Consider the following 21,189-nt stretch of genomic DNA (forward strand, 5'->3'; position numbering starts at 1 on the left):
TAATATTAAATCTGTGGAGTGGTAAACAAATGAGTTTTAATGACTTCAACCAAAGTGTATGTAAACTTCTGACTTCAACTGTATGTCAAAGACATATACTTAGCTATTACTGGTTATATTTTTGACTGTAAGGTAAAACAAATAGGCTGATTGTATTTTACTCTTTGAGAGCTTTCCAACAACATATGACACACGGCTATTTGATGAGATTGATGTATTTACTGATTACAATAATATGTAGAGTGCAAAATGTTTAATAAATTATCAAAACTTCTGATTTGTCTGAAAATTTCAAAGCACTTGTTCAGATTTGGACATAATGCCTACATGCATTGTAAAGTAAAGCTTTGAAGCTTTAAAACGATATTTTGTGTTGGTCAAGACTGTAGTTATTAATATTTTGATAATTGTTTCTTTTTTCTCACGGGCCCATCCAAAGAGTTAAACATTGAAAAAATTACACAAATCAGCTTTAAAACAGTTATTTACTGTAGAATACTAGAACCCACAGACTCATAATTACTAGATATTAAACGAGAAAAATGTGAACATGTTTTGATGCAGCACTAATGTTTGCTTTAACGATGCAACCCAATGATTAGGCAAAAGTTGTCTAATTCCTAAAGTGTTACGCAGGAAGAGTGTTTAACATCTATGACTTTGCAGAAAGAGTATGAGCTAATATTACCATCAGTGAAGTAGGAGAGAATACAGGCCTCAGTTGTGCGTGCCATATGACGCACTGAGGCCAGGCATCTGCAAGCAGCAGTTAGCAGGGGGAGAACCAAAGGACCCCGAGCTCGCTTTTCCACCCAGGAATAGAGTTTAGTCCCGAGTCCCTCTGCAGTAGAAATGCCAGCTTCATTCAGCAGAGTCAGCATCTCAGCAAACAGACTGCACGTGGCCATGTGCCTCTGCTGTGGGTCTGTCTCTGAATGGCACAACATACAGTCATGTTAGCCTGACATCACTTCATTCAAACAGAGATATTGGTGCAGTTTTTTCAGTTTGTAACCAGAACTTTTAAGATATTTGAATAATTGCTAGAATGTTATCATAGCAAGGTATAACCAAATGTGTCTGTGTGCATCTGTATGGCTGTAGCAGCAGGTAAAACACTGCAAAGTAAAGCAGTGCCACTAAAACATTAAAACAAACAAAAAATCTAGATAAACTAGTTGACCTCACTAAACAGTTAGTTGGAAAACTAGTTGACCATTATGACCTATCTCTAATATGAAATAGCGAGGAACTATTCTCCTCACCAGGAGGGTTAAAAAGGACAATGTACTCCAGTAATTTCTCCATTTCTGTCTCCAGAGACGCCAGACTGATGTTCCCATTCTGATCCAGAGAGGTCAGGAACTGCACCATGAGGTGAAGGAAGGCTTGGCACTTTAAAGTCATGTCCTAACAGGGACAAAATACAATAGTAAAACATCATGATGCTGTGAAGATGTAGTTCAAATGTTCAAAGTTATGTCCATTTAAATACCCAATGAAATCAATTGACAAGCGCAGTTTTCTTTCCTGTGTAGATGTATTTCCAATTGAAGTTTGGGCAGGACATATCAAAGGACTTGCTTTTTCTGACAACCTACACAATGATGTACTGCTTTTTGCGTACTGTGTAGCAGAAAAGAATGCATAATCAGATGAAGTGCATGATTTGCTACTTGCAAATTGGTTTGCTGGTGGTATTAGAGGGAGGGACACTCTCATTCTTGAGAGCGTTTTATTGGACAAATATCTGTGTAGTGCAATAGGAGTCATGAATATTTTTGATGAATCTTTAAAAGAGAAACATTTGCTAAAGGTACATTTTACCAACTTTTGATCAAGCATTTAGATGTAGCTCTAAATCTAATTGATATGGACTAAAAGTAAAACAAACTTTTGATTTCATGGGGTCTTTAAATAGTATGGAAAATTGCAAAAATGTATTTGACTATTGTGTTTTAGCTAACCTTGTGATGCAACGGCTGTGTGGGCAGCCCAAATCCAGCAGCCATTCGAAGCAATTTGATAACTTGTTGTGAAGAAGTGTCACGACTGAGAACAAGGGAGGATGGATAATGTGTGCTAACATAATGCATGATGTTTTGATATGAAGGAAAATCCACTAGATGCCAAGGCAGAGAAGATGATTGGCCAAGTAGATTTAGGACAGGGGACTCCTGCACAGAAGCACAACATTATAGATGAATCTCTATAAACACCTTTGAAGACTGTTACAGTGTTTCCCAACCCTATTACTGGAGGCCCCCCAACAGTACATATTTTGTATGTCTGCCTTATTTGACACACCCATTTCAGGTTTTTGAGTACTCTACTAAAAAGATGTGTTGAAGGTGTATTTGCTTACAGAGACATCTAAAATGTATAATGTTGAGGGGGCCTCCAAGAGAAGTTTAGGCACCACTAAAGTATTGGACAGGTGACCACTTACAGGTTTGTTGAGAGGAAGATCTTCTTTGGCCAGGAACACCATCAGGTAGAGGAGGGAGACCACCATAGTCTGAGCCGAGGGGCTCGGCTGTGGGCTGAGAGCATCACTCAATGCACTGACCCAGTTCACCTCACACAGCAGCTCTCCCATAAACAGGAAACAGCTCTTTGGACTTCCCCTTTCCACCTAAACAGCATGATATGAAATTAGCATGAAATAAATGAATGAATGAAAACCATCAAATGAAGCTCACTGATTTGGACATTCAGACATTAAAGTTTATAGATTGATATATCCGCTATCAGTATTTCTTAACAGTTATTAGAGTAAAGGTATTTTAATCTTAAAAGGCTTAAACCCACCATCGTCTCTGAATTCTTTTTTCAAACTACAGTACCTTGAAAGTGACCAAATGTCTTCTTATGTAAAAGGTCTAGACCAGGGGTCTCAATTTGAGTAATTCGAGTTCCCCTGGAACCACTAGCTAGGTGGTGTTCTCGATCAGCGGCCAGTACCATAACCGATATTCCCCTTCTGGTCATTCTTTTTTTTTTATCTCTGGAGAGGATATGTTTTATCCGTTTCTAGTTAGACTGAATGCATACATATCCAACAGTAGATTGTGCTATTAAGTAAAGCCCTATTTGGATGTGATTAGTTTTCCGGACAAATGTCGGACTGTAGATTAATTACTACTGCGGATGTCTGTAAATGTTAATTTTCGATTCACACAGGATAAGGGATGTCTGTAGAGACCCCAGAGATGCGTAAACTCACTGCATTTACAAACTGACGTCACACATAAATAACCCATTAGAAAATGTATAGCTGTGCAGATTAATGATCAAGGAATATTAAACATAAACATATGCTGTAGCCTATCTGGGATTATTAGAAGAAATTAACTGGAATACCTGGAGTACTTACCTAAATACAACACAACTGGTGACAATAGTGAGCCTGTAATCCTATAATACACTCTTGAATTAAAAATATGGACGATCCGTTCACATTATGTATTTTTATTATGACCCTCCCGAAAATATGTTCCGAAATGCGAGGCTGCAGTGTCCGAGCAACACTAATACTCGTAACCTTGGGTGTTTTATAGAAGGTCAAAAATGCAGAAATCTTTATACTGGTGCTAGAAAGTGCAAGTCCATAAAAATAACAGATGGCTGATGATCAAATTTGTTATTTGTTAGCTAATATTAGCTCTGCAGCAAAATATTTGACAGCTTATTCTAATGCCTCCTTTTAAATGTTTAACATAACTGTACAGTTAATAAGACAGTTAATTTTCAATACAGTTAACTGTTTTTATTAAATTCATTTAAAATAACAATGTTTTGTGGGTTTTAGTCAACAGTTTAAGAATTTGAGACTGAATTTCTACTTTAAAATTTCAATGATGACATTCACATGTCACCCTCCTCTGGTTTTTCAACAAATCGCACCATAACTGTACAACTTGGCGTACCCAAACTTTTTTGACAGATGTAAGAATGCAGGCTTGTTTGTTGTCATATAGGGCTCTATTTTCCTGACCGTGCGCTACATCCTATCCAATTTTCGTGAGAGTGCTAATTCTAAGCACAATTTTCGTACAAGCCCAAAGCATAAGTGGGCATGGGTGGGAGTGTTTGTGCTATCTGTGGGTGTATGTGTGCAAACTGTGGGTGTAATGTATGTTAATGAAGTGCCGAAAAGCGCAATTTGCTATTTTCCTGAGAAACAGGTTAAATGCGCGAAGACATTTGAGAAGCACGTCTAATCTTGGAGCAAAGTCTAAAATAAGTTCCTGCGTTTGCAGTTTGGGGATTCCAGCAATAGATGATATCAAAGAGCTATCAATCCCTATTAATACTAGCCATGCTTTGTGTGTCAGTAGATCAATATGATTAATAATAATAATAATAATAATAATAATGTTAATAATTTTCTATAGTGCCTTTCTTAAGCTCAAAGACAAAGCACAGAACAGAGAAACATATAACAACTATACATTGCGAAACAATGAACAATGGGGGAGAACAAAAGCATATTTCATGCAGGCAAGGATAACGAGAGCCAATGGTCCCAGAGAGATCAATAGAGAACATACAACACATGCAGCACAGGTGACAAACAGAGCAGGGGATGCATTGCATACAGCCCATTTACACTACCAAATTCTTATGAATGAGCTGTCTTTATTTATATCGACGCTGCTTGACATGTAATGGAATATATAATAGGACGCTGATGGTGCAATAACCGGAGAAGATCCACTGAATTAAATTGTACTTGACCCAGCCCATTAGCGCTTTGCACCTGCAGTTTCGCCAACCCACTTGCACCAAGACTTGGCACATGCTTGCACGAAAATATCAAAACTTCATAGCCATGCCCAATGACTTTGCACGTATGACATGTCGCATAGCGCTGCGCTTAAGGCATAGTGCTCTTAAAATAGGGCCCATAAGCTGCATCATGCATTTTTTCAATGAAAGTGGCCAAATGTCACCTTACATTATGCATTATCATTTGTGATTTAGGCCTATAATAAGCCATGCAGAAACATATATACATAAGGCAACTGTTTACTACACGATAACATTAAAGGCCAAACCAAAATGCAGAAAGTGAAAATTTATTTGTGGACAGGTTCAAAGATAGTTTTATATGGATAGTTTATCTTGTCTGCTGAATGTGGCCCACAAGCTGGTATTCTGAGACCCTACTGTAAAAATTTGTTTTAAAACACATTACATTCTAGAGAACCTAAACCTAACATGATAAGTCAGTAGTGCAAGTCATCCAAGTTTTGTGAGCCTCTTACATTGAAAAACTGGTTCATTAGCATCTGGTCTGGATGCAGGTCCTTCCACGGCAGATGGCAGTACTCAGTGTGGTAAGTGTACAGCAGGTACTCTGGCATCTTGGGAGAAGTGCAGGTCTCACAGTAATGCATGAGATGGAGCCACAGAGCTCCTCTTTGTCCTGGCAACAAGTGATCTGCACCAAAAAGAAACTGAACTAACGATACGGCCACGAACTTAACAGTTAATTCAACAGCTAAAAATGTTTTCATCTTTTGCTGTCAGCAGATAAATCATAACATTTGTGTACTGTCCTCCTTTCCAAGTATGTTTACCTTTGAATTTCTCATGCAAAGTCTCTGTCAAGCGTGCATATAAGCTCACTAAGCCTGCTGCAGCTGCGGCATCTGATTCAAGCCATGGCGAACAGCGAGGTTGACTATGAGACACACAAAAAAAGCTTGTTATGAGATGTGTTACTTATCAAATACGCCATCAGTGTTTTCATAACCTAAATCACTGTGCAACATCAGAGCATACCTGGTGCTGTCAGTGTCAAGGACTAGAATCCATGGTTCAAAAAGTTTTGCCATTTTTGCATGTAGGATTTCAAGAGCTACATTAAATAGAGGAATCAAATATATTACATCTAAGTTGTAAAACACAAACAGCTGTTATGCATAATGGACCTTTATTTGGAAATATATTTGTACCTTTGACAAGTCTTGGACTTCCTACTGATACTTTGCTACAGTTGTTTAGTTCCATATCAATGACATAGTTAATCAGATCTTCCCAAAACACCTTGACTTCCTCAATGTACGGCCCCCATTTTGAGAGGAGACCGAAACTCCTGAAGTCCATGTTAGACAAACGAAGCTTCAGGAAGAACTTGGAAAGCCACTCAATTGTCTCATCCACCTAGAAAAATAATAATTTTAAAATCAATTATAAGCGTCTCCAGACACTAACAGAGTTTGAAGAATAAATGAGAGGTGTATTATGTTACCTGTTGAGGGGAGAGGAGGATGGAGCGGGTTTTTGCTGTCTTTATTTTAGGATGAGAAGAGCAGCCCAGTACTCGCAGTGAAGCTCTCCAGCAGTCTGGACTGAGAAGTTGCTCAGAAGAGCCTGTGGGAAAGAGAACACAGTCAACGTTTCCAAGCACAAATTGTATTTTATTTGATTACATGTATATAAATACATTTTCACTAATGCAAACCCTTCATATGTCATTTTTGGCATTTAATTTGAATGCTTATTAATTATGCACAGAAAAGCTAAAGAGAGGCACACAGAAATAATAAGAGATTCTACTAACAGATCAAATTCACTCATAATCAAACCTTCCAAACAAAACCAAGTGTGGACTGATAAAGACGTAATCCACTTCACAGTTATAAATGTGATTTAGTGGAAAATTAATTTTCCACTAAATTTGATACTTGATACTTCAAATTTGATACTTAGGTATCAAATTTTAGCCACTGGCTCATAATAATCTTAAAAATCAGAAATTGTTAGCAACACAACAACTCTTGTACTCATATTACTCATTTAAAGCATAGTTATTACTATATATATATATATATATATATATATATATATATATATATATATATATATATATATATATATATACATACATACATACATATATATATATATATATATTTTTTTTTTAAATAATAAATAAAGTTTTTAATTTGGATGATTTAACATGGAACCATTCAAATCCAAAGAACACATAAATGAATGTGGTTCCAAGAGAGAGAGAGACATGTACCCTGCATGAGTAAACGCAGGAAGTCGCTGTAGTGGTCAGGAAACTGGTAAAGCAGCAGTTCAGTCCAGTGTTTGCAGAAGATATTGAAGGGCATGAGGACTTCTGGCTCAGGATTCAGTCCACAGGTGCAGAGAGCCTGATGAATGATCGTCATCAGATGGCTGCGCTCAGGGAACGGAGGCTGCGCCTCTGACAGCCACTGCGTCACGTCAAACTAGAAACATAGAACAGATTACTCAAAGTTACAGTGTTAAACTCTCTAAAGAGACAAGTTACAAACATGAGCTAAACATTCAAATGCAAAAAAGTAGAGCAATCAAGAACACAGGAAATATCTGGATCTGAGGTGGTTTATGGATTGTGATCGTTTTATACACTTAAATAAGACCGTTTGATGCTTTTCACTACTGCATGAAAACACTTTATAAAATATTTTCAAGGTTTTGATATGGGAATTGACATAAATAAAAACAGCACTGGCTCACACCCTAATGAACAAAACATTCAAATCTACTCCGGACCCAATGAAACAGATACAGTATATCTTAAATAAGAAGAGTATAAAAATACAAATGTTTTTTTTAGCATTTAGCAAATATTATTTTCCAAACTCTTTGTGATCTAAATAATTTTTTTAAACATAACTTAAAGTAGCGATACATTTAGCATTTTCGATATTCATAAATGTGAATTACTTTAGTGAGGAGCATAAAAATGACGTCACCGCTGTCTGTGTGGAGGGTGTTGACCACTTCCTCATACAGAGAGACCAGCTCTGCAGGAGAGGCATTTGGGGTGAAGTAGGGTGACAGAAGGTTACACAGATGCCTGTTGAGCAGGATGGTCTTCAGCATATGCTTACATTCTGATCGGACGTCCTGGATAAAGACCTAAAGTCACAGATACACAAGTGTTTTACACTTTAAAGGTGCATTCTAATTTTTTTCCCAATAAAAACTTCTACCCATTATCGCTCATGCAATAAATTAACAGCTTTTATTAGGCTACTGGTATGACTTGAGTCTTCATCTTATGTGAGTGGTCATGAATTTAAACATATTTTCCATAAGTACAGTATAGGTAAAACTTTGAGAAAAAAAAAAAAAAAAATATTCCTTTTAAATATTCTGCTGTCAAGGTTTGAAATTAATATTACATTAGATGTTGCAAAATAGCAATAAAGTCCTTCTGAACATAGGGAAGAAAATACCTGACCCAGGATCTCAATACAGGAAGTTAAGAACTGGCAAGTGGGTGGATGTCTCTGTGTGTCCTCACATACAAAAGACACTATCTGATAGAAAGCAGCGATGCCCACCTTCAATATACCAGGGGATGCATTTAATTTGTAAGCATTAACCAAGGCCCTAAACAAGAAAACAAATCACATTCACATTTGGTGACATAAATGTAGAAAGTGTGGATGATGAGTTGAGTGGGAACTGACGTGATGAAGTTCTCTGTGTGCACAGCTGCCTCAGCCAGACTCTGAGGAGGAGCTTTGACTCCATCAGCCTGCAGCTGTTTAATATCACTCTTAAGACCCTGGATCTGATTCTGTACTGGATCCAGTTTATGCATTCTTGAGTACTGCAAGACACAATGAGAGAGAACAAAGCATAGGAGGGAAATTACTGTCATTGATTAATTATTTAGCAGGAAATAGGGGCAATGGGATCTGGACACAGGCTGGATTTGAACCTGCATCACCCACATAAACAACAAGGCTCAATGTGTCTGAAACAGCTAACAGCGAGACCATGGCTCTAACAGGAATATATTCAAGATATTTGATTGATTCTTCAAAAAATTATTTCAATTTTCCCCAGAAACTGAAAAAAAAACAAAAAACACCAACATAAAATTCAGTTAAGTCTGAATTTAGCTTTTAGAAGAGTGTAAAGCAGATGGTGAGAAGTGAAGACATCTGTTTACCTTAACAGTGATATGTGCAGGACCCTGGCAGGGCAGTCCTCCTTTACCTCGGCACTCTAACTGCATTGAGAGCTGGTCTTCTCGGTTTATGTAGAGCTGAGGTAACACCTCCAACAGTTCATTGTCTAGAGCAACCTGCTGTGTCTCCCGCACCGTTGCCAACCTAAAGAGAAAACACAGTGGGAGTGATTTATGACAACATTTAGCAAATACAGAGCGAAGAGGCTTCAGACATTGTTTGTGACACTGGAGTCTTATTTATTATGCATTAAAGACATTAAAGAGCACTTATCTTCAGTAAAGAATATACTGATCCATTAAGTTCCATCATACTCAAAGCGAGTGGGTGCTCACGCATTGAGCCTTACTTGGCTTGATGCTGAAGTTTAGCGAGGTCTTCCTGAATTAAGGCAGTGGAGATTTTCTTATCTGACAGGCTCTCAGTGGGAATGTCAGGCACTGGGGCTTTCATTGGCACAAGCAAACGCGCCCCCTGGGGGGCATCATGCTTTCTCAGGTGTGTGAGAATACGTTCCCTTGCTGTAATAGGAAAGTTGATTAATGTTGCAATCTTATTGTGCACAAGTCATAATCAGTGGAATCTTCACGAGCAAATGAATCTGTAATGAATTAGCAAATTGTGCCAAACACTTCTTCAACCTGAACTCTAAATATTACGGGGTTTCAATTTTCAAATAAAATATGGTCTTGAAAATTGTTGATGCTAATGGACAATAGCAAAATGCATGTTATTCTTTTTGCTATCCTGAACTATACCTATAAACTGATAAAAAAGGTTTTTGACATACTCCTAAAGAGAAGTCGAAAAAGCTGTTTTATTAAGGTTGTATTCGTAAACAGTTAAGACAATAGTTAATATTAATTAATAATGAACAATATTTTGGAGCATTTGTGTTAATTTCTTCATAAATTAATGCAATTAAGTTGTATATGTTAACATATTTAATACATTATGTACTAACATAAACTAACAATAAACAATAGTATTTTGAAAAAAATTCTGTAAATAAAATATTTTTTTTATTTAATGAAATCTTTTGCATTTACTAATGTTATTGGATAGAACCATATTGTAAACCAAAAAATCTAACTTTCATATTGTGATCAATCAGAAAAATGAGTGTCATTGTGAGTGGACAGTGGGTTCAGTACCAGCTAGAGGATTGATGAAGTCAGTGAAGATGTTGGAGCTGGTGTTCTGGGAATGTGCAGGTTCACTCTTGACCTTTGACCACAGACTGAGCACTTCCTGCAGCTCATGCTGGACTCGCTCAATGTTCACATGCTCCATCCACACCTCCTACAAGTGAAGTCACACACAGACATTCCTCAGATCAGATTTCACAATGTTTTGTCATAAACATCTTCAGGAACATCTAAAAATGTTACATGAACAAAAACTAAACTACTAACTAATGTGATATTTATCAATAAAATGTTGTGATGCACTTTTTTTCTTTACATCTACAGTGAGAGACATCTATGTGAGAAATAAAGGTTTGCTAAATATATAGTGTGATCTTTTAGATTTACATAAGAAAGGGTGGTTTTATTTGAATTCAAAACAACCCACTTTTTCCTTTAAATGGCACACAGTCCTCTTAAAAATAAAGACATCATTTGTTCTGCCAGACTCACCTGCTGACGCTGCATGATTTTGGCTAGGCGGTGGGTGTCATACTGCTTTGGCAAAGAGGGCAAGTAAATTTCCTGTTTCTGAAGGTTTTCATCATCCAACCACAAAGCAAACACATTGAAGAGCCTGAACAATGAGAGTAAGATGTTTTAAAAAAAATGCACTGTAAACCATAAAATTAATAAAAAAATATTTTGAATAAAAATTATTTTGTCTCTAGGACTTATGTTTAAAAAGTTATTAGCGTAAACATGAGTGAAACTTTGACCTGTTGGTGGCGCTAAAGGGTTTGAGCTAGACACTCCATATTTGCTGTGTTATCAGTTTAGACTGTCCTCTATCTGTGTGCAAAATTTCATAACTTTCCCACAAACGGTTCTATGGGCTGCCATAGACTTCCATGGCAGAAGTATAATAATAATAAGAAGAAGAACACTAACAAACACAATAGGGGTCTTCGCACTTTCAGGGCTTGACCCCTAATAATAATTATCAAAAATGTTATCATCAGAGCACTCACTCATCAAATGGCTGAATAATCCAGCCTATGTAACATGAGATCATAATAAACTAATTATGCATTTTAACCTGAGGTGCGCTGCAGCCCAAGAGGAAAAAGACGCACTTCGCAGTCCAGATGCACTCCAAAGAGCTCACAATGATGCAGATAGCAAAGTATGGACAAATTATACAAACATACTAAATAAGTAACACACAGAATCAATTAAGAAGAGAGAGTTTGGTTTTGTGAGATAAAGTTGGTGTGAAATCATGAGAACAAACAGGTGAGAGACAGTAGGCTTGTATTATATTATGTTATGAGTAGTTAATTCTTTTGACACATTTTCTGCAGAAATTTTTTAAATCCTTTAAAACATGGTACATTTACTTGAGGAGCTACACTGATATTAAAATATCTATTTTCTGAGAATGTATCTTGAATAAATGTATTTTATCTTATTACACGATGGCCTGGAATACTCTATTCTGATTGGTCAATGGCGCCATCTAGCGGTCTGTTATTGCTCTGTAACAACCGCAGCTCCACGTATCAGACCGCTTATCCAGGGTCTGCGACCCGTCTCTCCTGCTTCACGTAGCACTCTGCGATCTCTACAAGTAAGCTAATAAAATAATTTCAACTCAAATCAGTGTTTCATGTGCATTATTTATTTGGCAATTAGTCTTGTAATATGCATAGTGAACAGTTAGACGTTCATTAATAACAAAATAAACACCAACAGAACTCCGACACAAACCGGAGATTGGTTTTAGCTGTTCAGCGATTTATTTCTTCTCACATAATTACATAATTTCAACGCAAATCTACGTTTCATGTCCAATTTTTGTTTGTTTGGCAAGTAGTCTTGTAATAGGCTGAATAATGTGGAGTCAGACGGTCATTTTCACATCAACAGAACTCCGACGCACACCGGAGACTGATTTCAGCTGATTTTCTTCTTAAATTCCATAATTTCAACACAAATCAACATTTTATGTCCACGTATTTATTGATTTGGTTAGTAGCCATGTTATAAGCGGGATAATGACAGTCAGATGGTTATCACAAAATTAACCCATTCAGGGTGACAGAAGTCCTGATCACCATGTTGGGGTTTTTACTGTGCGATAACAATTGACTGTACATTATCCCTTACTTACTGCACTGGTAGATTTTTTTCACTTGTTATAATAAAAAAACTAAATGTTCTTCCCAATTTGGAGTGCCCAATTCTCAATGCGCTCTAAGTCCTCGTGGTGGTGTAGTGACTCACCTCAATCCGGGTGGCGGAGGACGAATCGCAGTTGCCTACGCATCTCATCACGTGACTTGTTGAGCGCGTTACCGTGGAGATATAGCGCATGTGGAGGCTTCACCCTATTCTCCGCGGCATCCACGCACAGCTTACCATGCGCCCCACCGAGAGCGAACCACATTATGGTGACCACGAGGAGGTTACCCCATGTGACTCTACCCTCCCTAGCAACCGGGCCAATTTGGTTGCTTAGGAGACCAGGCTGGAGTCACTCAGCACGCCCTGGATTTGAACTTGCGACTCCAGGGGTGGTAGTCAGCGTCTTTACTCACTGAGCTACCCAGGCCCCCCATAATAAACAATAAAAAAATAAATAATTGCCAGTGCAGAAAGACAAAATACACTTCTATTTAATATATATTTTCTGAAAACAAATCATAATATCTTATGCAGTGTTGCTTCTCAAATGTATGTTGTTTTAAAGATATTTTGATATTTTACAAAAAACTAATACATGATTTTGTGTGTTTTTAACTAAATTAAAACTTTATTGAAAACTTAAAGGAATTCAGAGAAGGTTATTTAAAGGTATTTTTTAAGATACTTTCACCATTGCTACTTTATTGTTAGTAAACACGTGTTTAATACGACCTCTAAACTCAAGGCACAAGCTGAATTGTCGGTTAAGAGTTATTGCTTAATCATGCTAATAATCGTTAAATTAGTCGATTATCAAAATAATCGTTTGCTGCAGCCCTTATCAGGACAGGGACATAAATGATGGCTTATATAAATGATAGAGCCCTGTATTGGACTATGTCAAGTGATTATGAAACTGAAAACCCTGTTAACTCTTCTCTCAATTCTCCTTGTGCATGTGCAACTGAAGTACAGGTGTTTATAGTGGAGAATTCAGTTTATTTTATGATTCACCTAGAATCAGATATAATCTTCTTTATTTGAGCTGTGTTATTATATGATCTAAGTAAATTCAATTAAAATTATTAAGGAGAAACAACAATATTTAAATAGCAAATCTTGCATCTAGTTACCTTAACTTAAATAGTTTAGTCCATTCTATATGAACACCAAGTTAAGTGAACTTAATTACACAAGTTTTGGAGACGCCATTACTCAATTCAATTGAAGGAACGGGTTTACACAATCAATTGTGTAAAGTCAACTTATTAGGGTTTTTTAGTGTGCATTTCTATTCGGTTAACACTCTGGCTGAATGATAAGGCTAGTATTTGCAAATTAAATACAATGTATGGAAACAGGACACAAAAAACAGAAACAGTATCAAGATGTAATTGCAATTTGAATCCAGACTCCAGAGTGTTTCATTTTGAAGTTCTACACAAAGACTCAACATGACATGCAACTTATAATATCAACAGAATAATGAATGTTGAGAGAGCAAAACTGGGTCCATTACCGAACAAATTCAGTGTGCAGCTCAGGAGAGGTGATGGGCGTCCCTGGGGTGAGCAGACCGTCACTGGATTCACCAGAGGGACAGGGCACCTTCAGAACCTTGCTAGCAGCATGGTGGAAATCAGACAGCTCAACTAGCCGCTGTCGGAGGCTCTTCAGCAAGGAGAGATGGGCCGCACTCTGGAAATAACGCCTGCCAATACAACCTTTCACCTCCAGCCTAGTAATATCCAAGAAAACATTGAAGTCAAGAGTTTGGAAATACCAATAATGAAACACAATAAGACATGCTTCTGTTAAATTAAAACATACAGTTCTGTTTCACAAAGCAAAGGCTGTGAAATATGAAATTTGTGGAAGTATGTGCACATCTTCACTTGTATTATGTAACAACACATTGTTGAATAAGCATAGCATGAAGATAAATCTAAAGTTGAAGGTCTCTGGCTGCCTCATGTGCCAGGGTAGGGTTGCACCAGCTGTGCGTAAGTTCTCACGTAAGTTAGGACGTAAAGTTCACACTAAGGGCTTAGTAACTACTAGTTAGTTTGTAACTAAGTCAGTGCTTAATTTGGTTGCACCACCTGTTCTTAATGCAAGACTTAACTAGTAGGTCGTAAGCTCTCCGTAAAGTAATGCGTAGTCGCATAATATGACGTTTACCTGTATTTATCCAATAAGCAACCTTCAAATTTGTACACAGAAGTGTTAAAAAGCTGTGAACTTCAATTTGATCTTGTTACAGTTCAAACCTTGTTTGTTCATGTAACTGTCAGCTGTAATAAATTATATCCCCATTAAAATACGATAAGTAATAAAAGTAGATTTGATAAACAGTATATTTGCCCTGTGTAAATAATAATATATAGGAACTGTATCTAAAATAAATGAGGGGTGATAAATAAATACTAATACAACAGGCTGGAAAAACAGACATTTATTCATTACAATATCCTATATATATTTTGAATGTGTTGAAACTTGACACCGGGTGACACACCCTGAAAACTGCACTGTTAGAACGGTTTCATGCTGAACCGGCGCTTAAAAGTACGTTTTTTTTCTCTCTCTCTCGTAAATGTCAACATCATACTGTATGTCGAAATGATTGATGCCTGTCATGCAAAACATGAGCTCATTGATGTCATAAAATATCATTCTGCTCTTTTATTCCATCCATTACTCTTGGTCAGAGTCTTCCGTAAATATTTAGTTTATACGTAGGGTTACATTCTACCTAAGTTTAATGGTGCAACGCTCAAATATTTAGTAGTGGGTACTTAGTGCCCATTTACACCACAACTAGGCTAAGTTTGAACTTACGCACAGCTGGTGCAACCGGCTCCAGATGACTCAGAACCCAGCAAGATAATAGGTACTGAATCACAATAGCAATACAATAACAAGCGAAACAAATAACAATTATGTAACAGTTAACAAAAGGAAAGGACGACTCTAATGCACCCAAACTCTGGTCCAGGTTGACGGAGGTAAAGTTGAAGGAATTTCTGCCACACCAAAGGCAGGAGCGGGTGATCTGCAGGTGTAACTAGAGCTTGTTGAGCCCAGCGATAGATCATCAGCCTCTGCAGGGAGGGGACCACTTGAAGCTTGAGACGCACCTGGGCTTTCTGACAAGCCGGAAACAAAGAGGATAATGAATAAATATTAAATATTTAAAGAACCAATTGTTAAAATGACTTGTTTACAAATGTCTCCAATAAAACCCTCAAAAGACAGGGTGAAAGGACACTTCACCCCAAAATGAAAATTCTGACATAATTTACTCATCCCTCATGTTATTTCAACCCATATGATTTTCTTTCTTCCGTGAAACACAAGGTGTTAGGCAGAATGTTAGGGACTGACAGCCTCAGTCACCAGTCGCTTTAATTGCATTTTTGTTCCATACAATGAAAATGAATGGAGATTGAAGATGTCATTCTGACTAACATTTTTTGTGTTTCACAGAAAAAAAAGAAAGTAATACCGGTTTGGAACAACATGAGGGTGAGTAAATGATGACAGAATTTTCATTGTACAGTGAAAAGTCCCTTAAATTCCCTGATATTTCCCACAGTTGTGAAACCCCCTGCATTTAAGAACTGTGTATGAGCAGAGAAGGTCAATAAGACAAACAGAAGGCCAAAAATCTGTGCCTCAAAACTCAAAATGTTCTCTTTGATGTGGATTGCACATGATAATTGTAATAGAGGTGTACTAGAAGGTGTACCTTCAGAGCCTGATCTGGTGTGTATGTAGAGTTGGAGAGGAGCTCTTGCTCTACACACCGCCGCAGCTGAGAGTCCTCCTCAAACATCGACTCCATCTTGAGAACCAGCCAAGCAAACCATACCTTAAGACAAAATAACAAAAGGGAGAGGGGATAATGAGTAAGAGAAATTACCAGCTTAATGTCCTAACCTTATTGTTCATGACTTGTGTGGAGGAGGTGTAAAGAACATACACACCTCCCCTGTGAGAGAACTGCCTTCGATGAAGGATGGAGTGACGTTTCCTGCTACAATCCAGCCCATAAGAGATGAAAGCAAACCTTTGTCTCCATGGTAGCCTAAGGCACTCTAGAGGAAAAAATTTTTTTCATTAAGCTAGAAGGTTATACATGAGCCAAGAGTGAATAATAAACATGTCATAAAATATCAATATATCGATTATTGATGGGCACGTTATTTTATCAATATATTTTTGAGGCATCAATATATTAACATTAGCCGACATTTACATGTATAGCCTAATTTGCGTGCTTTCCAATTCACTCAGTTGGCCTGTTTAAAAGTCTGGTGTAATGGCATTGGGAGACCACAAGGGGGTGATATAACATTTACCGAAGCAAGTCACAAGGCACAGGTATCATAACAAAGGACCGGTATTTAGAGCTTTTTGCACAGAACAGAAAAGTTACAAAGATTTTTGTACTTCAAGAATGAAAGTGACGTTGATGATTTTGCAGGTTAGTGTATGAAACTGGTTTAAGTGTGCAAACTGAATGATTATGTATGATATATGTATCATTAAAGGGGTTTCATTCAAGCTGTCAAACCACAAAAATATATACTTTTAACTGAAAATACATTGTGTAGGCTATATGAAAAACACTTCTACACAATAGGGATGTACGAGACTAGTCGACTAGTCATCTAAACGGTTCTGATGCTGCTAGTCGACACTGGAATTACTAGTCGTCAATATTTTTCCCCATTAAACTGTTCAGCCTTTTTACACTTTTACATTTGGCTTTATATTATTACAAAGTCTGCGCTTAAATTACTGTCATGTTAATATTACACATTTTAAATATAATTAATAATACAAATATATATATATATATATATATATAAAAAAGGATATCTGGATCAGATGTATACAAAGTTTAATTTCACCTCAGGCTGTGCATGCTTCTTCCCTCTCTCACTCGCAGTGTGCACAGAAAAATGTCCTCTTGCAAGACAGCAAAGTAGCTATGGAAATCACTTCGGTGGTGGTGCGGGAAGCGGATTTTGCTATGGATGTTTTCACATTTGAGTCTTTGAATCTGTGAATCTGTTGAATCTGTGAATCTGGAATTGTTTTCCCGTCGAGCGGGCTTTTTCAAGCGCAGGATAATCGCCCCAGGTGAGTCAGGCCGACTGCTTAACTGGTCAAACCCTTTTATCCTGTGTGCACCTCATGTTTAGAACAAAACATTAGGTTTATTGTACATTTCTCACAGGCCTTTTTTTTCAATCCTAGCTATTTATTTATTTTTACATCACAACTGTTATTTGCAATGTTCTTAACAGAACAGCTATCAATTTAGATCATAGGCTTTGCACGTCGTGAAATACGTGCAACTTTTCAGTGCATTTTTTCCTCTCTTGTAGATTTGGCTTAGCTGTGAATAATTTTCAAAAATGTCCTGACTGTTTTAAGTTACTTTTACTTGGTGATTTCCATTTAGAACAGGCTATTAGGGTTGCTCTATTGGTCCTCTACTATTCATTCAATTGTTTTCAATAATTATGCCTGTATTCGCTAACATTGATTCAATAAATACAATGATGACAATGCAAGTCAAGCACTTTGCAGATAAATACCCCTTTTTCATCTGAAACTAGCATTGGATTTGGCTGTTGGAAGTATTTTAAATGGGTCACATAAACACAAAATGTTTTTTGACTGCCTTTGTGGGGGCTTTCTTTCTTTTTAGACTAGTCAACTCCAACATTTTCGTTTAAACGTCAATGAAATTAGTCGTTCCGCACATATATCATCCAATGATGGCTACAGTAAATAATCTTTGTCCTGTAATAATTATTTGGGTCGAATTTAATAGAAAACTATGCATGTTGAGCAGCCTCCAGAGACGGCGAGACCTCGCTGTGTGTGTACCTTCATAGAAAATAATTGTTTAGAATTTTAGAACGTGCCATGTCTTCTGCCAGACACATCCAGTGTCACTTTGATTTACCCTGCCACTCACACTTTACCAAAGTTGTTTTGAGAAAAACACTGATCAGCCACAACATTAAAACCACTGACAGGTGAAGTGAATAACATTGATTATCTCGTTACAATGACACCTGTTAAGGGGTGGGATATACAGGTATTACGCAGCAAGTGAACAGTCAGTTCTTGAATTTTATGTGTTGGAAGCAGGAAAAATGGGCAAGCGTAAGGATCTGAGCGACTTTGACAAGGGCCAAATTGTGATGGCTAGACGACTGGGATAGAGCATCTCCAAAATGGCAGGTCTTGTGGGGTGTTCCCAGTATGCAGTGGTTAGTACCTGCCAAAAAGTGGTCCAAGGGAGGACAAACGGTGAACTGGCGACAGGGTCATGGGCGCCCAAGGCTCATTGATGCACGTGGGGAGCGAAGGCTAGCCTGTCAGGTCTGATCCCACAAAAGAGCTACTGTCGCACAAATTGCTGAAAAACTTAATGCTGGCCATGATAGAAAGGTGTCAGAACACACAGTGCATCGCAGCTTGCTGCGAATGGGGCTGCATAGCCGCAGACTGGTCAGAGTGCCCATGCTGACCCCTGTCCACTGCTGAAAGCGCCTACAACGGGCACGTGATCGTCAGAACTGGAATGGAAGCAATGGAAGAAGGTGGCCTGGTCTGATGAATCACATTTTCTTTTAGATCATGTGGACGGCCGGGTGCGTGTGCGTCGTTTACCTGGGGAAGAGATGGCAGCAGGATGCACCATGGGAAGAAGGCAGGCCGGCGGAAGCAGTGTGATACTCTGGGCAATGTTCTGCTGGGAAACCTTGGGTCCTGGCATTCCTGTGGATGTTACTTTGACACGTACCACCTACCTAATGATTGTTGCAGACCATGTACACCCCTTCATGGCAACGGTATTCCCTGATGGCAGTGGCCCCTTTCAGCAGGATAATGCGCCCTGCCACACTGCAAAAATTTTTAAGGAATGGTTTGAGGAACATGACAAAGAGTTCAAGGTGTTGACTTGGCCTCCAAATTCCCCAGATCTCAATCCGATTGAGCATCTATGGGATGTACTGGACCAACAAGTCTGATCCATGGAGGCCCCACCTCACAACAGGACTTTATCTGCTGCTAACGTCTTGGTGCCAGATACCACAGGACACCTTCAGAGGTCTTGTGGAGTCCATGCCTCGATGGGACCGACATGATATTAGGCAGGTGGTTTTAATGTTGTGGCTGATCGGTGTATGTTTGAAAAAGACAAAGACTATTGTGCAACTGGTAGCCCTATTTATATCTGAAAAAACCCTGATATACAGTATATCAATAATCATCTGGAAAATCTTCCGGTTATAAATGCATGAAATAGGCATTGATCCCAAGCCAAATGAATAACCTTGTGTTGTTGATAGAGAAGTTTCTGAAGACATTCCTCTTGTTGGTGAAGAAATGCAGCACGGCACAGATGGTCCAGAAGGTACAGAACAACTTTGTCTCGATGCCAGAGATTCGGTTCAGTCAAAACCTGAAGCCAAAATTCAAGAACAGCTATTGCTCCAACACGCCCAGGCCTGGAGCTCTCCAGGATATGAGCCTAAAGGACAACAAGCATTAATATACATACAGCAATATGGGCATTTATTATGAAACATAATTTTCCATACACAGGGCCAAATAAACAAAATGCCATTAAAAAAATCTTTTTTTGCAAAATACATTGCAAGATGCTACCTGGATCACACTGTTTAGGAGCTTGATGTTCTCACATGTAGAGGTGCCGATAAAATGCTGGGCCACCTTCTGTGTGACCTGCTGGGCCACACCTTGAGTCCCACTATCCAGCCGCAGGAAGAGCTGGATACAGCTGAGAAACCTGATTAACATTGGAAGAAGATATTAATTCAGCGAAGCAGTCAACATCTAGAGATCCATCAGCAATGCTTCTATGATATACAGTAGATATTAATTCATTATTAATGCCGTGAACTCAATGGGCCCTCTTCACAGACTGTGATGAAATATCTTAAATTTTTTAAATTTTGTTATTAATGTACATTCATAACATTATTATTTGTATTATATTACCCTGGCATTAATTTACAAAAATTGTTAACACTGCTGTGATGGGGTTTCAGCAAATTTGGTATCTCTCTCTCTTCTGACAGCCGTAATCCACGGCTCGCTATTAATTTTCTCTTTGGAAAGTCATGGAAATGTAATAGTAGATTTTTTATTTTGCTGTTGGAGCAAATAGGAATGCAAAAAATAATATTTGCTGTATTCTCTCATGTTCCTTTTTAGAAGTTTATCCAAATATAATTAACTTCCGCATTCCAAACCTGGATATGCGAAAAGGTTCCATAAGGCACCATTAATTCTAAAGTCATAGGAAAGAGAGTGAAAAGGTCTTTCACAATCCAAGCATACAAGATGAACGAAACAGGATTCTTAACTGTTCGTTTTTGAGCAAGTAGAACTGGCAGTGGTAGACCAGTGGAAGAATGTTTTCCAGTATGTGCACTACAGCTTTGAGATGACGGGACTGAACCAGCATCTTCAGCAGAGATATTCCATCACTGCAGAGCTTCTCCAAACTATCAAAACATTCAAAACAAATTCATGTTACTAGATTTGGGCCTCTGCATCCTGCCAGAAATATTACTGATAATAGCAAGCAGTTGTCAATGGTAACAATATTTCCTCTGTTAGAGTCACATACAGAATACAAAATAATAATTAAAAAAATAATATCTGCTGCACCAAAAGGAATTGGAAAAATAAGGATTGTTTCCGAACAGGTAAACCAAACACTCCTACTGCCATGCAATATTTGTCATTTAAAATTGCTAGTCCTCCTGTCCTACTTCAGATACTGCTGATTTATAGACCCCCTAAACATCATGCAAGTTTTCTCT

At 38.0% G+C, this 21,189-nt stretch overlaps 1 protein-coding gene across 1 annotated transcript in view; it reads right to left on the minus strand.

Annotated features, from left to right (window-relative positions):
• Window positions 1-21,189, minus strand: part of epg5 (ectopic P-granules autophagy protein 5 homolog (C. elegans)) — a 43,449-nt gene that overhangs the window by 8,032 nt on the left and 14,228 nt on the right. The window contains exons 18-41 of the mRNA XM_051658333.1: window positions 20,728-20,868; window positions 20,006-20,147; window positions 19,671-19,868; window positions 16,294-16,404; window positions 16,056-16,178; window positions 15,287-15,453; window positions 13,824-14,042; window positions 10,631-10,754; window positions 10,145-10,292; window positions 9,340-9,511; window positions 8,972-9,134; window positions 8,484-8,626; window positions 8,247-8,403; window positions 7,732-7,926; window positions 7,037-7,250; window positions 6,260-6,381; window positions 5,964-6,171; window positions 5,791-5,866; window positions 5,586-5,689; window positions 5,271-5,446; window positions 2,450-2,635; window positions 1,968-2,177; window positions 1,266-1,410; window positions 689-931 (exon numbers count right to left, since the gene is read on the minus strand). Coding sequence (XP_051514293.1) covers window positions 689-931; window positions 1,266-1,410; window positions 1,968-2,177; window positions 2,450-2,635; window positions 5,271-5,446; window positions 5,586-5,689; window positions 5,791-5,866; window positions 5,964-6,171; window positions 6,260-6,381; window positions 7,037-7,250; window positions 7,732-7,926; window positions 8,247-8,403; window positions 8,484-8,626; window positions 8,972-9,134; window positions 9,340-9,511; window positions 10,145-10,292; window positions 10,631-10,754; window positions 13,824-14,042; window positions 15,287-15,453; window positions 16,056-16,178; window positions 16,294-16,404; window positions 19,671-19,868; window positions 20,006-20,147; window positions 20,728-20,868 — 3,887 coding nt within the window. The remainder of the gene's footprint in view (window positions 1-688; window positions 932-1,265; window positions 1,411-1,967; window positions 2,178-2,449; window positions 2,636-5,270; window positions 5,447-5,585; window positions 5,690-5,790; window positions 5,867-5,963; window positions 6,172-6,259; window positions 6,382-7,036; window positions 7,251-7,731; window positions 7,927-8,246; window positions 8,404-8,483; window positions 8,627-8,971; window positions 9,135-9,339; window positions 9,512-10,144; window positions 10,293-10,630; window positions 10,755-13,823; window positions 14,043-15,286; window positions 15,454-16,055; window positions 16,179-16,293; window positions 16,405-19,670; window positions 19,869-20,005; window positions 20,148-20,727; window positions 20,869-21,189) is intronic.

The sequence above is a fragment of the Myxocyprinus asiaticus genome, chromosome 3 (genome assembly GCF_019703515.2).
Source record: "Myxocyprinus asiaticus isolate MX2 ecotype Aquarium Trade chromosome 3, UBuf_Myxa_2, whole genome shotgun sequence".
In the NCBI taxonomy this organism is placed as follows: Eukaryota; Metazoa; Chordata; class Actinopteri; order Cypriniformes; family Catostomidae; genus Myxocyprinus; species Myxocyprinus asiaticus.